Source organism: Rhopilema esculentum, chromosome 16, assembly GCF_057945365.1.
Source record: "Rhopilema esculentum isolate cy_ngs chromosome 16, ASM5794536v1, whole genome shotgun sequence".
NCBI lineage: Eukaryota > Metazoa > Cnidaria > Scyphozoa > Rhizostomeae > Rhizostomatidae > Rhopilema > Rhopilema esculentum.
The window spans coordinates 2962063-2979414 of NC_142830.1; the positions used below are offsets into that span (position 1 = coordinate 2962063).

Here is a 17352-nt window from a genome sequence, read left to right on the forward strand (position 1 = left end):
AGCAAAAATTAAAGAAACAATACGAAAAACGAAGTGGATTTAGCATTTACGTGGTTTTCTTGGATGCTTCACAAAGTGCCCGAATCAATAGGGACCCCCCGTCACAGAGCTCTGAGCTTTTTCTCATTGAGAATCAAAATAAACTATACCAATAACAAATCCTTCGGTAGCAAGAAAATCTGTCCAACATGACTCAGCCTTACCGATAACATCTTTTTCCGTTAATCGCCGAATATCGCGTCCTCTCAGTGACTGTGGAGTGAAGCAGAACCCATTAAAACTCTCCAGTGTTTTCGTGAAGTTCACCAGCCACCAAACACGCCAATCACAATGGATACGATTTCTGCCTAAGTGCCTTGATAAGATAGAGAATAAATTGTTAAACAATCTGGGTTGCGGGATTCTTCAAAGATATTGATTTTACAAGATCTAGAGTTAAGAATATCTTAGAGATCGAAAATTTAGACACTGGTGAGTGAATCGTAAAACACAAGAAAACCTTGGGGGCGTCAGAGTTCAGGTAAGAGTGCATGGGGTTAATACTGGCAAGTTAAGAAGAATTGCTTTAAATTTGCTACATTATTTCCTCTTTCTGATAAATTCTGGTTTCCTTTCTCAAAAAAATAACACTAGTTTATTTTCCCACTGTAACTCTTGGATAATCTAATGTCAGAAGAAGCTGACAAGAGGCAGGGATTTACTCTCTTTCCCGCATACGATGCTGCTTGATTTATCATATATATAGCAAGACAGAAAACACAAAACCAGTGAATTACTTACAGTGTTTTCAACTTGCTATTCTTGTCAAAGATTCCTCGCGGAAGGCTTGTGATGTCATTGGCGCTAAGGTCCCTATGCAAAATGACAAAAAGGAATGATAAAAGAATGATAAGAAAACGGTTAACACTTTAATAGTTAAGCCATCCGCATGTACTTGAATGCTTTAGCAATGGGTTAGGAGAGACATGGAGTCCGCATCCTAGGTAGGTAAACAAGGAGCATACATGTCACTAAGGCAGGGGCGTAACTTGGCCAATAGTTTTGGGAGGGTGAAAAGGGTTTCTGCCCTGCAAAAATGAGTGGTGCCCTGCAGACCTCGTAGCAACGGTTTGTCTATAGGTTACTAGTGAAAGCTTTACCAGTGTACACTGGTCTTTACCAAGGACAAACTTCTAAGCAATAAAAACAAACTTGAAACTTCATTGCCTATGACATTTTTATTTCTCTACGTGAGCGTAAATTGTTTTTTTAAATTCACTTCATTTAACGTTGGTTTGCAAAATTAAGCTAATAAACAGCTAATTGGGGGGGGGGGGGGGTACATGATGTAGACAGCGCAACGAAATTTAGCCCAGTGGAGCTAAGAGTCGAGTTTAGTGAGGTAGGAGGACCCACCATGGTTGGGTCCGACGTGAAGAAATTTTTTGAAATTATATGTTGTAAAAGGGCTAAAAAGCAAAAATTTTTAGCTTTTCAGACAAAAATTTACCAAATTACTATTGTGCTAAAAGAAGTGATTGTTTATTTAAAATATTATTGTTTATTGGGAAAAATAGGGAGGGGGATGTCATGCTAAAACTCTAGTGTTAGACGTTGGGGAAGGAAAGAAACGGCAACCTTTCGTTTCAGATTGCACGTAGTTGTGAATGACAGAGGAAGATGTTGTTTTGATTGAGAGAATTTTTTTTCCTGAACAGAAATGTGCAGTTTCTTGTATCAAGAAGGCCATGTTTACACATCCAAAATTAAAACATTGCAATGATACAGAAAATGATTTACTGAATTAATGCAAATAAAAGAAAAATAATAAAAATATACGTGAAAAAGTTAGCAATTAGATAAAACAAAATCGGTATCTTAACGATTTATTATGTTTTTTAGTTCATGCACTGTTAAAAAGTAATAGGAAAAATGATAAAAAAATTCCTATCTTGACCAAAGTGAGGGACTTCAGCCCTTTATTCCCCCCCCCCCCCCCCCCAGTGACGCCGTGCTTGTCATGAAACAAATTTACAACTTAAATTAATTTGCATGACTCAACCTTGCCCTCATAAACATATGCATCAATCATTGCATCCATTGGCTATGACTTTCGGTAAGAAATGCTTTCGCTTTGCAAATAACGGAGCTTTTCCTTACATACCTGTTCCGTTCTCTAAAATGCAATGTCAGGAAGGGAGGTTCATAACAAATACGATATTTCCATTTCAAAATTCCTAAACGGCTTTTTACGAACTTCAGAGGTGGCATTTCTGCGTGGCAATAAAGCTCTTCTAGGCGCCCTGCGAAATCTTCGATTGCCCTGCGAAATCGACTATTTTTTGGATTGGGGGGGTGTCACACCCCCCCCCACACCCCCCGGTAGTTTCGCCCCTGCACTAAGGGCCCGTTCACAAACTATTTTCAAATGAAAACGGAGTCAAACTCAAACACCAAAAACGAAGACATTTGAATACGCTAACATCGGCAACAAATTACGTGCTTTGTAGCACACCAAATCTCAAAAATTTTGAAATTGAGAATTCACAATGGACTGGTAGCTGTTACAACAAAGTTTTTCACGATTTACTTTTATTTAATTTCATTTATAATGACGCCATTTTGTTGAGGATTCGTGAACGCCTCTTTCCAAAAATGAGGCCACTAACAGCGTTCTTGTTGGAGAAGTGTGAACACCTATCGTATTCACAGCGTATTCATATGAAAACGGATTAGTGTGAGCGGACATCGTTTTCATGAATGAAAACGGAGCGAAGCGAATACGAAGTAGTGTGAACGTAGCCTAAATCAAAGCTAAAGGAAGCAAAAATTGATTTCTCAGTTCACAAAGCAATGTGACCCAGACTCTTATCACTGAGTTGAGCAAATGATTAGAAAAAAGTTTTTATAGATAGACATAAGTATTAATCAACCGATTAGACTATCAGGACCAATCCTTTCATTTTTACAAACTTCCAGAAGCCTCTTAGAGATAATAACTAAATAGAGACTTTTAAAGATTGTACATAGGTTTTTCCTTAAATTAAAACTGATTATTTGGATTTTCGAAACCAAATGCAAAAGCTGGTTGACTTACAAATTTTGGGTGAGAGCCTAGTCGGGCCACCTGCAATTTCAAGATTTTTAACTGAGCTGAACGTAAATCCTTTAAATCTTTATCTATATCAATGGAAACTTTATTTTTGCATACATCATACATTTCCCTAAGACTCCTTTGTGGGTTTTTTGGTCAGTTTCAATGTGTCATAATTACATGGACTAAGTTTAACCACAATGTTTTCCGTGTACTACCACTGTAATAAAGTACTCACAACACTTCCAGGTGCGGTAACAATTCCAGAGATGACTTACTGATGCTCTTCAATCTGTTTCCGTGTAAATATCTGCAAAATGAAATGCATTTATTTAGAACATGCCACCTACAGTTGTTTATTGAAATGGGCTGGAAAGCTAAATGGTTTTATAAGAGATGTAAAGATTTCTTTTAAAAAACGTTATGTGCCAAAATTGAACGTTTTACCATAATAACATTGTTGTCAACATCCACCAAAATCGAAAACTGTTTATAAACAATTAATCTCAAAACAATATCAATTGAAGGACAAATTGCTATTAGACAGTTTAGGAAAAAGAACTCGAAATATTTTACAGATTTTCACCGAGAGAAACTTTCACTATGTAGCTATGACGCAAAATACAGATAGGCTGATCAGCTGTTTCGTTTTGTAGCAACTAGAGTACGGAGTTTTGTTTCATCTAGAGCTGAACTTTGTGTTTCAAAATGTGAGAGAATAAGTAGGCCTGGCCTAATGGCTAAACAGAATTGGTTACTTTACAAAGCAACACAACATGCACCAACTTCTACTACAACGTTTTTGAATGTTAAGCTATGGAAAACCACAGGCGCTTATCTATTTAATGATAAAGAAATTAAAATATCAGAATGTAGACTGCATGGGAGCAATTTGAAGATGAAACCTTAACAAGATCGGTTCAGTGAAGAGAGCATTTGCCTTGATATCATGCAATATTTGAGATGATTGGGATCTTTCCTTTCAAAGAATATTACAATTTTGAAAGAATCCTTAAGTGCATTTGCTATTCCGGTTGAAACCAATGGCTCATCTTCGCTGCATGCAGACACCTGTACTGGATTAGACAAGGGTTAATTTCAGTCCCGATGATCGATTAACGAGATAAGATCAGTTGAAGATATGAGCTGTGTGTTAGAAAATGTTATTAGCGTTTAGATTATCATGTGCGCATCGATTGAATTTCACTACGCATGGGTCGAATTTCACTTCGATGACGGGTCTTTATTGTGATCCTGTTTGTGCGAAATGTGCCAAAGGGTCAACAAGACGGGGGAAACAGCTTCGAACCATCATGATCATCAACATAATCATCATAATAACTGTCATCAAAGCCATCATCAAAATCATCATCATAATGATTATCAGTATCGTTGGTAATAATAACGAGGCATCATTTTTGACGACATCATAACAATAAACTTCGCCACATGCTTTCAGTAATTCGATTTCGATAATATAATATTTAAAATAAAACAGACTTGCTACATCAGCCGCCAATTGCTATATTAGGGTGTATGACATTTGCACTTGATTTTAATCGTATGTGTTGCCCATATGATTCTCTCAAAAATATTCTGGTTAGCCACAGAAAGCTATCCGATTATTTCTACTTAATGTAGGCTACTATGAATGAAACTGTATTGGTATTTTCATCATAGAATTTACAGTGGTTAAAAAGCCCCAAACAAAGAGTGTAGTTCTCAAATACTCGCCCCCCCCCCCCCTCAAATAAATTTATCCTTTCTAAGGCACACGTCAAAAGCAACAAGTTTTGCAAATGATGGAAACCTGGTGTGAAATGACATGAGATATGAAGTCCCGATAGTTTGCCATTTCGTCAGTAGCATTTTAAATTCATAAATTAAGATAATATTATTAACTAGTAAAATGTTGCTTAGATTTTACACCACACTTTCAGCACCATAAAAATTGAACTTTGATGCAGAAATCCTTGGTTACCACAGAAATGTTTTTGCTTCCTTTTTAGGATTAATCCCCAGCAAAACACTTGCTTGGATCGGTCATTTGTTGCCAAAACAAAACTTGATTCCTTGATCTTCTTTTAAGTAGGGATTTGATTGGCCAAATAGATTACATACGTTTAAAAACACATTGCTACGTTTGCATTATCAACAATGAATATGTCAATGGGAGGGCGAAAAAGCAGATGGCAATTTCAGCAATAAAAATGAAGAGGAATCATATTGTTTTTGATGAACAAAATAGGCCCACTGAGATTTGCAAAACCCATGGAAGTGATGATGATTTCTCGCGTTTTCCTTGTCACTTGGGTTTTTAATGAGTAATTATGGAGCTACGGACATAAACGCCAACGACGTCCTAAACCAAATGGCACAACTTGCTATATTTTCTTTTATCATTCCGTAAACAAGTTTGTACAAAGCTTGTCTTCATTGATACTTAATTTGCTTCGCTACTTTCACATTCTTTTTATAAGAACAACCCTTATAAGAAACACCTTTGCCAAAAATAGGAACAACGTAAAAAACAAAGCAGGTTGAAATTCAACAAAACATATGAAACAAAATACCAACAAAAACCTCAAAAATTAAAGAATAATATTATTAACTTTATCAAGAACAGGTTATGTCCGGACACTACTATGCACAGGGAATCAATTAGAAAAAAGAAACAAAATAAAAAACACGTTTAGCTGAATTTATGCGAAAATATAAGAAATGCCAGGCTAAAACTGGAGTCAAATGTTCTCATAAAAAAGCGTGCACGACAATAAAAATTCAAATATGAGTAGAAAAGTTTTTTCACTATGCATCAAGTTTTTCCCCAGATATCAAATAGACCCAACGAGGCGCGAATTATTTGCTGATGTCAGCTCTTATCTTTACGCGAAAAATCATCAGCTCCATTCACGAAAATTTGAGTTCACACCAAGTACAACTTACAGGAATTTGATTTAAAATTATTCCTTTAAACTATTTAAAAATGCTCTTTATCATCGCCACAAACCTACCGAGAACGCAATTTGCCATCCTACAACAAATCTTAAAAGAAAACCTCTTGAAAACGATTCATTTTGTAAGAAATCCCAACTCAGAAACAGCCTGCTTCGACAGCCTGAGGTGCAAGTCGGTGATGTCTCTTATGTTTGCATACACGGACAACAAAATATTCTACCTTTTGAGCTTTAAATCTGATCTAAGCCAAGCAATGTTTGTAAATCTACTTCGGCTGTTTGATAATTCTCATCCTCGAATATTGTAATCTACGTTCGTTCAATTTAGTTTTATAAACAAGAGTGGATATCTCGTGCAAGCGGAGAATTGTGTCCCATTTCTACAAACATTTTGACTAAAACTTGCACATTAAAATACATGTTCGGTGGGTTTTCTGAAGGAGGTTTCCTTGAGGTGTATAAAAAGAGCTATGTTTTACTTCTTCTAGACAGACCGATTCAATTCCAATAGAAGAAGGAATTTTAATCATTTTACAACTGAAAACAGCTGTGCAATTGAAAATGAAAACTTACTGGTAAATATTTGAATGAGAGGAAAACTGGATGGCAACTTTGAAAAGAAATGAAATGTTATGCAGTATGTGAATAGTATATTTAGAGGCATTAGGGGGCGCCGAACGACTAAAGGACAAGGGGTTTATATAGTTTGGACTTGCTAATTTGAACATAAATAAACTTTATATTTAGCGCCCAGACACAAATCTGAAAAAAGAGGGAGATGCAATGTTTTGAATGAATTAACATATTATGACGTAACAGTACTTAGTTAGTTGTAGAGCACGAGACCAAGGAAGAGAATGTATAATTTATGTCCACATGTTTAGGCCCTTTTTAACAACATAACAAATACAAGGGCATACATAGCGTCTAGAGTTTTTTTCGCTACTGATTTTAATATTCAAATCAGGTAAAGTCTTTTTTAAAATGGGCTTATCAAATTTATTAACACAGGTACTAGGACGGCAAAGGGGAGCTTTCCAGGGTCTACTCTTCTACGTCCCTGATTATAATCAGTGCAAATTAAAGAGAAGGAGAGGAAATAGAGAATTCCTAAACAGCCAAATACACAATTTGTTAAGTTACATTTAACAAGATCGATGCATTTCTTAACTTATCAGCGTCGTCTCCAAGATACTTTGACACACGAAATTATTAGCTCCCCACGCAGGGCGCCAAATGTTTAACTGCTGGTACGTTGAAAGCCGAGAGTTTCACTTTCGATTCTTTGAAAATTGGATACTAACATCAAACTAAAACTTGAAACAATCAAAGCATTAGACTAAAAAGGGCTGTATATATTCGACTTTCGCCATCCATGCTTAAAAAAGCGACTTATTATCGCTTAAAACTCCGCTCCCTACACTCTCATTCATAATGCAATAATTATAAACCCTTTTCCATATTGCAACACATCACTTTTTACGGTCGCAGGTAGAAAACTGCAGCCTAGTCGATTGAACTCTTTCCCCAATTTGAACTGCTCTTTGAATCTAGGATATTACATTAAGAAAGACCCATAGCATGTCGGGAATAAATGCTAGCACCCAAACTCTATATTTAACTGTTTTATCTTGGTTTATTGCGGCGTTTCTTATTTATTTTTCAGATATTCTCACGACGGGTGATACCGCACATTAATAAATAAATAAACTTAAAAACAAAATATTTGACTTTCGCTCTGAGATGATAGCGTTCAGATAATCAACGAAATAGGAAAGGCCCCAAAAAGGTCATACTATTGTAGCCTGAAAAAGATTTATAATGAAATTTGATTCATGATGGCATTATGGTGCGATTTTTGAGGTAACGATTATGACGGGATTAAAACCATAAACATATTCCAGGTCATTCGTGCGTCAATGGCCATCCCTATAATTTTTGTACAATATAAAATCAACACAAAGTTCTCATAAATATACAATTCAATCGCAATTTACCAATTGTAACTTGTGCACTCATGCAAAATTTAGGCTTTTTGACTCCGTTTTTTTCTTCCACATGGAACCACAACTTCAAAGGAAGAACAAATCACACAAACGCAGAAAAATCCCCTGCACTTCCATTGAAGATCCGATAATCGCCCATGCGGACCTAATTCAATTCCTGGGAAACCAACCAGTGGACAAATACAAAACTTACAAAGGAGATTTAGCCCAAAACCGAAAGCTGGTCAAGAAAACTGTTTCCTTTCGAAGCTTTGATAGCTCTATTGATGCAGTTTGAATGCGTTTGGAGCGGAACTCGACTGATCCTTTCATTTCCTAAGTTTTGTCGTAAAATAAAATTAAGGATTGAGTGGTTTTATTCTGAATATGGATCATGGCTCGTTAGCAAGCAATCCCAGCCTTTTCCGGAACGGGGTGAACGTTACAGTACGCAATAATGCTATAACATGACAATACCCCCCTTACCAACAGCGGAAATCTAAGTGTACACAAGGGAAAAATTGCTATATCAAAATATACTGTTCTATTTTTACAATAGGCGTTCAGTGGCGGCGTAAGCTATTACAGAGTGGGAGAGTAATGGGCGCGGCTAGTGGGACTACACCCTTTTTGCCTCGCTTCAGTGATTTGTACCAAGATAACTTTCCTTAGGAAATTTGATCTACACCTACCCAGCGTTTTTTAATCCAGTTTTGGAGAAAACATGTAAACCATATTTTCATAAAAATGGGGGGGGGGTAATTTCCCCAAGGCGTTAGCCATTTTGCATCTTTGATGCTTTATGGAAAAGCTTGTTTTCTACAAAAATATAGGAAAGGGAGATGGGGCCGTTGCTCAGGGGTACAGGACGGCTGTTGGGGCTGGGTGGTGCAAAACAATATTGTGAAAAAATAGCTTGATGCACACACAACCGTTCTATCCGAAAATTCGACCGTATGACACCCCAAAGCATAGTCAGGGGTACTACATACCATGAACATACAATTAATTAAAAAAGGACTTCGCTCAGAAATTTGCTTAAAATTTGTGCCAGTCGACACAATGAGTGAAGATTATTGCAAAGAGTTCACCACACCTTTATATGTATCATAAGCTTATGACGTAAAAATTGTGCAATGAACAAAAGAAACATCAGACAGATCCAAACAAGAGAGAGTCGGAGATTGGATTGAATTAATTATCTGAAAAAAATGTTCCTACCCAAATCCCTCCGTTTGAATTCCGCACCATTCAAAAAACAACAAGTGCTTGAGAATCACAGTAACACTTGAGAAGAAAGTAAAATACAAGGTTTTGACGTGGCTGATGATGGTAGCACACTCCGTTCAAAAAAAAACTGGTACATTATACAGAGTACATTATACCCACGGACAGATTCAAGCAGTAAGGATTGGGGGAGGGGGTATTTGATAAGCAGTAATGAATGGATTTTATGCAAAATCATTCAGGTGGCTGAAAACTGATGGAAAGGCCCGGTTTTAAAATCAAGTTTTCAGCATTAAGATACATAAGAAGATATATATAGCAACTTTCTACTTCATTTTGTGACTAAAAACTTCCAGAAAATACCTTTTACCTAATCGGAGCAAAATTTACCGAAGCACACAAAAATATTAGGGGGGGGGGGGTGTCGCAACCCCTACACCACCCTGTAAATTCATCCCTGAATATACTTCATGAAAGTGGTAGGACTTGGTAGGTACTGTTCCTTGGCTAATTTTAACAAGCTTTTCAGTTTCTTATCTGTTTATTATCTGTTTTGCTATATTTTTGCATTGTGATAATATTTCAAAGTGTATGGGAGAATCTAAATAGCAATATAAACTGAACTTCACCGAAATGGACTGAACTTTACTGAACTGGAGTGTCTATCTCAATTTTTACCCTGGCATGGTTCCTGACGCCCCTGTATCCGATGCTCTATTTCTAAAAACAATATGCGAGACTTCACCTCAATCGGACTTTCCTACTTTCTCCTCGGATCATGACTATGCTCGAATCTAGACTGTGGATTAAATCAATTATCGCTTAAAGAAAAGAGGCTTGGTCTATTCGCTAGTCTGCTAAGACATGACATAATCGTATAATGAAAACAAAACGTAAAACTGATGAACAGAAAAACAATTAATTGATAACGCAAGTTATTAAAGAAAGGAAGAAAAGAATAAATGGATCATGGAACGGATTAATCAACAAACAGATCAAAAAATGATTTTTTCACGTTTATTTTTCATCATGATTTTTCAAACAATAGAAGACTTGTGAAAAGGCATACAAATTTTTGCTTGTCACTGAAGATTAGAAATTACATAGGTGATTTACCCGTGCCCAAGACTCAGTTAAATTCAGTCTACTCATGTGTCTGGGACATCTATGCATTTACAATCAAATATACATTTTCTAACCACATATAACAAAAGGAGGAGGGGGTTTAGCTAAAAAATGCCTTTAACAATCACAAAAACATGACGGTACTGGGGCCTGATCACGATCAGTTGGCAGATCCACAAAAGGTAGAGGACGAAGCAAATTTTATATTTATCAATTTTTAACGATCAACTTCTAGAAGGGAAGCAATTGGGTAAGAAAAAAATCGCGGTAAATGAAGTCCTATTGTCAACTTAGACAAGCAGTGGAGCATTAAAACCAATTTTATCGACAGGAGCCTGAAAAATGTAGCCTGCGCACAGACTAGGAAAATTTACATCCAAATGGCTCCATAGGCTCCCTTTATATAATATGGATTAATTAGTAATACCCCCGTCAGGCATAGGAAATTATTTTCCTTTCACATGCAAGTAGTACATACTTCTCATAGAGCGATAGGAAACCAACAGAAGTAATTGAACAATACCAAAAATACTGATCGATTGACAATGTTGTCACGGCGGGGTGGGTTCATATTTGTATGGATAAAAAGACTCCTTTCGGGTTGTTTGGAAAATAGCACAAACAAGCAGGATGGGTCGCAAATAAAAGAAACAAACAGATCCTTCAACTAGCTTTGACGATTAAAGTTCAATGAGCTCTTTATCAACACATCGAACAAACATTCAATTATTTAACAGGCCATTTTCTAGTAGTCGACAAGACTTCCCTAGAATCAATGGCTTGGAGAAACATGGGGCTACTATGGTACCAGGCAGGTTTCTTTCTATCTCTATGGTCACGAGGGGCAAATCACTCCAAAAAAATATCGTAGACTTTTTATGAAAATCCTATTGTTTTTTATGAAAAAACCCAGAAATCCTTTTGATCTAAGGAAAATCTCGTACGCTATTTGCAAGAGTGAAGTGCCCCTCGTATTAGTAGATCTCAGCCAGCAACAAACAGGATCCCCTGGGAGCCTCATTGAGAAACTACCATCTTCAAAACATCTGTATGCAGGACTTACTTCTTTTATATTTGGTATCAAGTATTGTACACAGGGAACACCACGGAAGCGGGGGAGGGGCTGAGGGGTTAAAGCCCTCCCCCCAATAATTTCCAAAGTATATTTAGAAGTATACAAAAAGTCATCCTACCCTTGATTTTTAGCATGTTTAGCCCCCCAAACCCTTTTAGCCCGCTCAATCCGTAATATGATCCGCAGTCCTTGATTGAATGTAGCACATTTTATATTGTAAGATATTCAAACGAATTTTTAGGAGGAAATTAAGAATCAAGGGCCAAAGAAGTTCGCTGTATCAAATCGAATATCTCGCTAAATTATTGACGTTATTTGTCGTATTTGAATGGGGAGTCATTAAATGTAGATCATAAATATCATAGTATTCAAACACAAATTAATTCACTCTAGCTATATCTTTACTTTTCAAATCGCGACCTTTTTTAAACTTATACCACAGTTTCATAATGAAGGTTTTGATGGGATGCATTATCGAGCCCATTTGCAAGCTTTGTTGTCAAGGCCTTTACAATCATATTTATAGCTATGTTGGTGGTAGAAACTAAATTAAAAACTTCTATTATCTGCCCAGTCCCAGGTAATCAAACCTGAACACCCCCCCCCCCCCCTTACAGTGTACGATTTTTAAAAGTTTTGAAAATCCGTCATGTTTTGATACTTCAATGATCTATTATTGCTGTGGCTTTCATATATTTATTAACATTTAATATGCTTAAATTATGATATGTAAGGCAATATCTCAAACAACGGTTAGAATTGCCTGCAAAAAACCTAGACAATATCTGCAAAAAATTGTGCGGGAATAAATCTTTCCAGCATTTAAGAAACAAATAGTGGAAGAAAAATTTATTTAAAAATGGGTGTAAGTTCGTACATAAATAAGTTCCCCCTGGAAGCAATCAGCCAGGAATAATGCAGCCAATTGCAGAGTTTAAGGTTGCAGGTAGTGGGAGGGGCGCAATTGATCTTAAATTAGAGCTAAACCTCTCGGCCATTAACTAAAAGGTGGTGATTTCTGGCCGATCTAACGCCAGTCTGCCACAACTACACACCGTAGGTGCAAATAATATAGAGACAAATCGGGATTTATATCTTTCCTTCGATTAGAGCATGCTATATTATGGTCTTGTTGATATTTGATCGTACAGTATATGTGTATACAAGTATACAAGGAAAACATGGAAAGAAAGTGGTCACGCAATTTTTGATAATGACATTTCGCTATCACTTGTAAGAGAAAGAAATGTCAAATCGTTAATATATTACCTTCTGGTCTGACCCCAACTCACTTAAAATATATTATTGCATAAAATATGTCTTATGTAAATAGTTTGACTAAGGGCTGTTCAAATTTCAGGACTAATTAAAGAGAGGTATTCACACATTTTGAAATGGATTTTTGAATAATAGAACAAATCTGATCTAGAAAAAGACCAGGGGTGTTATAAGTCCTGTTTCTGCTAAATCCAAGCCTGCGGGTGTAGAAACGTTTTAGAAAGGACGGTTTGCATTTGATATTGACACCTGAGGTGTTTCTCAATGGCTAGAATATTTGATATTTGTCAAATGCCATTCTAACAATATCCGACAATACCACTTTCAGCTTGTCACATGAAAATGCCAACAATCCATCGAAAAGTGGGTTCGGAATATGAGGGGGGCCTTCGGGGAAGAGTGATTTCTGCTGAGTGAAACTTTAAAGCAAGTTCATTTTTAATCTATACCTACTTCTGATTGTGCATAAAGAAAACGACAGTTTATCTGCATAAAGTTTCCATCACAAATAATAAACTCGAACACCCCGGTTAGGGAGTTAGTTAAAGCTAAACAGTTAGATATTTAAAAACAAAAATTAACAGACCGAGCGTGGAGCATTATGTGTTAATAGTTATACATAAATAATTTCTAACTTTCGACAACCATTGACTCTGGTGTAGTAATCCACTCAATTGGAATCAAAACAATAATTCAACTTCATAACATTTTTAGCTAGGCACACTGAAAGAAAAAAATGGCAAAATCACTTACAACGTTGTGGTAAGATCTGAAACGCTATCGGGGAATGTTTCCAAGCCGAGATTTGCGCAGTCAACAACAAAATTGTATCTTCCATCTGTTTCTTCGAACTTTTGTTGACACTGGTTGCTCTGAATGGAAATCCCAACCAAACTGAGCAGCGAAATAAGAATTAAATGGGGCACCATTTTGCCAATAAAACAGTCATAAACAACCAAACCGTCTCTCGAGTAATTAATTATGTCCACCGCACAGCAACATTCGCATTTACTCCACAGTTATTCGATGTAATTTCTTTATGAGATTCAACTGTAGTAAAAAATTAATGGAAACCAAAATGCCATGCGATGATTGAGAGTGACTCCTGTCCTGTCTCTCTCCAACACTTCCGATGTCAAGCGAATCGGGCAACGGTGTAAATCTGATTTCAACGAGAACTTCTCAACCACTGTCTGTTGCGGGAATGACTCACATGCCGAGAGGAAATCAAATAACACTGGCATTGATACTTTGCAAGTATTATTCGTCGTTTCTCGGATAACAAGAAATGTTGACTGCCATAAGCAAAACCGTTGAAGATGAGAAATCAATTTGTCTTTTTCAAATCATAACCCTGCAGTTCTCATTCTTCAGTTTGTGTATAATCATTCAATGCAATTCAATTGTTTATTGACTGTTCGCCAATTGAACAATACAATGGCTTCATTCCCTAAGGTCACGGGGGTTAAGGGGATTATAAGGCAGCCATCGGACGGGGGTATACAGGGTCTCAATTGTCAGCCGCCATTGATCAATGTTATTCACACATCACCAATGGGGAAACAAAAAGCATTTGTTGTACTTCTCGGCGTTGCCAGCTTTTATGTTTGTAATTTGCTGCAGTTTTATGTAATTTGATTTCATAAGAAGCTTTTCAAGGTACTAGCCTTAGCTTGAAAAATTATCATAAAATATATTACATTATATACTTTAACACTTATGGGGCCTCTCTTCTTAGAGCCTTTGCGACAACATTACAAGGTTATAATTTGCAATTGCAATACAGCAGAAACGTAAGAATCGAGGACATAGAAACAAAGACCGAGATACAACTTTTTGTTTGGGGGGCCAGCCCTGATAAATCAGTGTAATAACAGCCATATTTTACAAATTAAAATATTTTACCTATGCAACTTAAGTTTTTTCCCCGGGCCCCCGGTATCTCGGTCCTTGCATAGAAAGTAAATCAATAAACTAAGTTTAATTTATACTGACACAGGGCTCTCCCTTTCCTTTCCCAGATCTTTTCGACGGCACATTCTACCTCTTTCAAGGGATACTAATACGGTACAAATCCTCAGGAACTGTCAAACTCAATAAGATAATTTTTTGTTTCTACATTTCATTGTTAGATTGCAAAGATATATGTTTTTATAAGAAGCAGGCTGGAAACCTCAAACCAAATATCTGAATCAAGATCATTAAACCATCAAAAATTAATACAAGCGTTTCGAGACTCAAAAACAATTTAGGCCTAGTAAAGCAACTTCAAATTACCTGCAGCCCGATACCGGATATAGAAACTAACTAGGGAATTTTACTTAACATCAAAGCCAAGTAACCTATATCTTCTCAAAATGATTTCCTTTTAAATGCGACCTTTCCCTTTCGAGATGAAATTAAAAGCAATCTAGGAAACTGTAATTTGCCGTCATTTGTGTGAAACCTTTCAGAGGGTTTCTAACAGTGTGTATGATACTGTAATATCGAAAACAACTTACCGAAACGGTCTTTTAAATGTCTCACAAATTAATGGAGTAAATGCAAATAGAAAATAAAAAAACGTACTAACTGTATTGCATGATTTCATAAAAACTTTTCAAGGTACTATACCAGCCCTAACTTGAAAAATTATTACGAAACCAGAGTAATCATTAATCTCAGAGCTATATGTATGAAAATGGTTGTCATTAAGACGTGGGATTGGATACATCTAGCACCTAGCCGTGCCCTGGATGTGTTTGTGGGAAGAGGGCTTGCCCTCCTCACATAAAAGCTGCATTTGCAGAGATAACACATTCCTTTTAAAATCAGTTTCTTTTGCTTGAAACAAGGTTTGTTACGTGGAATATTTTGCTTTATTAAATTAATTTTGTTACATTTCACAGAACACAGAAAAGTTAAAATGGTTAAATTTTGTTAAGAGTTAATAGAGTGAATATTTTTTAACTGAGAAGAAAAGTAAGCAGTATGAAATTAAAATTGTTTCTGATTTGTTTCTAATAAAAATTATATTCTACGTTTTTCTGGATAGTCTTAGCAAGTTAATTTGAAAATATTTATCAAGTGGCACATCCGTTCTTTTGAAGAATTGATCAAGAACAGACAAAGTGACAAGAGGGGCCAAATGGTTCCTAAGTGGGGGTGGGGGTTGCCACTTTTCGAAAAATATGGGGGCCCTTATTTCTGGAAAATTGCGAGATTTTTTTATTCCATCGATCAAGTGAAACTTTGCAAGTTTTACATACAATTCTAGCTAATAATTTGTCGAAAAGTCAATGTAGATAAGTTAATGGTAATTGGAATCCACCGAGTTTAGAATGTTATTAAAATAGATGGTACTTGATTTCGTCATCAATCCGAATTCCTGGGACATATTTGAAGTGCTTGAGTAAAAAACATAACAGGTGTTTGGCAGAAAAGAAATTAGCTGTGTGAAAAGCAAGAGGCCTTGGGAGAGAGTCCTGTGGTACTCCTAAAAAATGTGTATCCTCCATGTCTGCATTAAAAAATATATTGGAAAAATAGGATAAAAGCTTATATTTTATCTTTTTACATTCTTCACTAAAAGAAATATTATATGTTCAAAAAAATTGTTAAAGATTTCACTCTGTAACATAAAAACCACAACATATATATTCAAAGGTGAACAAAAAACACAGAAAAAATAAACTCAGAAACTTTAAAAAAAGGAAAAATAAACTTATGTTGGGTAAGTCATCAGCCTTATCAGTCAGTGACGTCCCTGATATAATCAACAAGAGAGTGAATTTTGGATAAAACTCAAGCACTCTTTTTGTTGTAATATGAAGACCCCCGTATCATTTAAAAATTCTTCAAGATTTCAACGGTATTATGAGTGCGTGATAGGTAGTTAAGCACACCAACCTTTTGCACGTTAGGACTTAGCAGAACGGCTTTTTGTTGAATAAGGGACAATTGCCTATGCTTAGATAAACTCCTTGCAACAAGAGCTACTTGTTGAAAGATAAATGAAAGCAGAATTCTTATAAAACCGAGCAAAAGGTTCTCAGAATGTGACTGACACAATAGCAGAATGTCAAAAAGCTAAAAAGATAATGCATTTTTAAAGTAACGCTTCTAGCAGCAATAGGAAAGTTATGAAGAAAAATAAATGAAATTGAAAGATTTTTGAAACTAAAAATATTAGTATAATAGAGTATTTATAGATGCTTTGGTCGAAATTCAATTAAATTAGATCAAAAGAAACCAAACCTTGTCTTGAATAAATATATATTTAATACAAAATCATAACCTTTTAGGTCACCAAATCTATATGGCTCCATAATGGCTTAACTAATATGTTCACGGTATGGTTATCGTTCAACATCAAACGACAAGGAGACAAGTCAGTTAAGCTCGTTTAAACAGATGATGGCCGGTTTAAGATCAATGCAACTCACATTATACATTAAATAACAAGAACTGTAATTCATCATAAGATGGATTTCTTAAAGTGGCATACGACTTTAGATTTTGATGTCATTAACAGGTAATATCATCATCATAACCATCTAAAAATGTTATCACTGCTAGTATCGTTATTGATCACAGAAAGGAATCGTTCAGGTATTCAAAACAACCGGTGTTCAGAATAATGACGAATAATGA

At 36.0% G+C, this 17352-nt stretch overlaps 1 protein-coding gene across 1 annotated transcript in view; it reads right to left on the reverse strand.

Moving 5' to 3' along the window:
* Positions 1-14121, reverse strand: part of LOC135682441 (uncharacterized) — a 57717-nt gene extending 43596 nt beyond the window's left edge. Inside the window, exons 1-4 of the mRNA XM_065197330.2 lie at positions 13474-14121; positions 3312-3383; positions 781-852; positions 204-355 (exon numbers count right to left, since the gene is read on the reverse strand). Of these exons, the coding sequence (XP_065053402.2) occupies positions 204-355; positions 781-852; positions 3312-3383; positions 13474-13649 (472 nt within the window). The 5' untranslated portion in view covers positions 13650-14121. The remainder of the gene's footprint in view (positions 1-203; positions 356-780; positions 853-3311; positions 3384-13473) is intronic.
* Positions 14122-17352: the final 3231 nt, after the last annotated feature.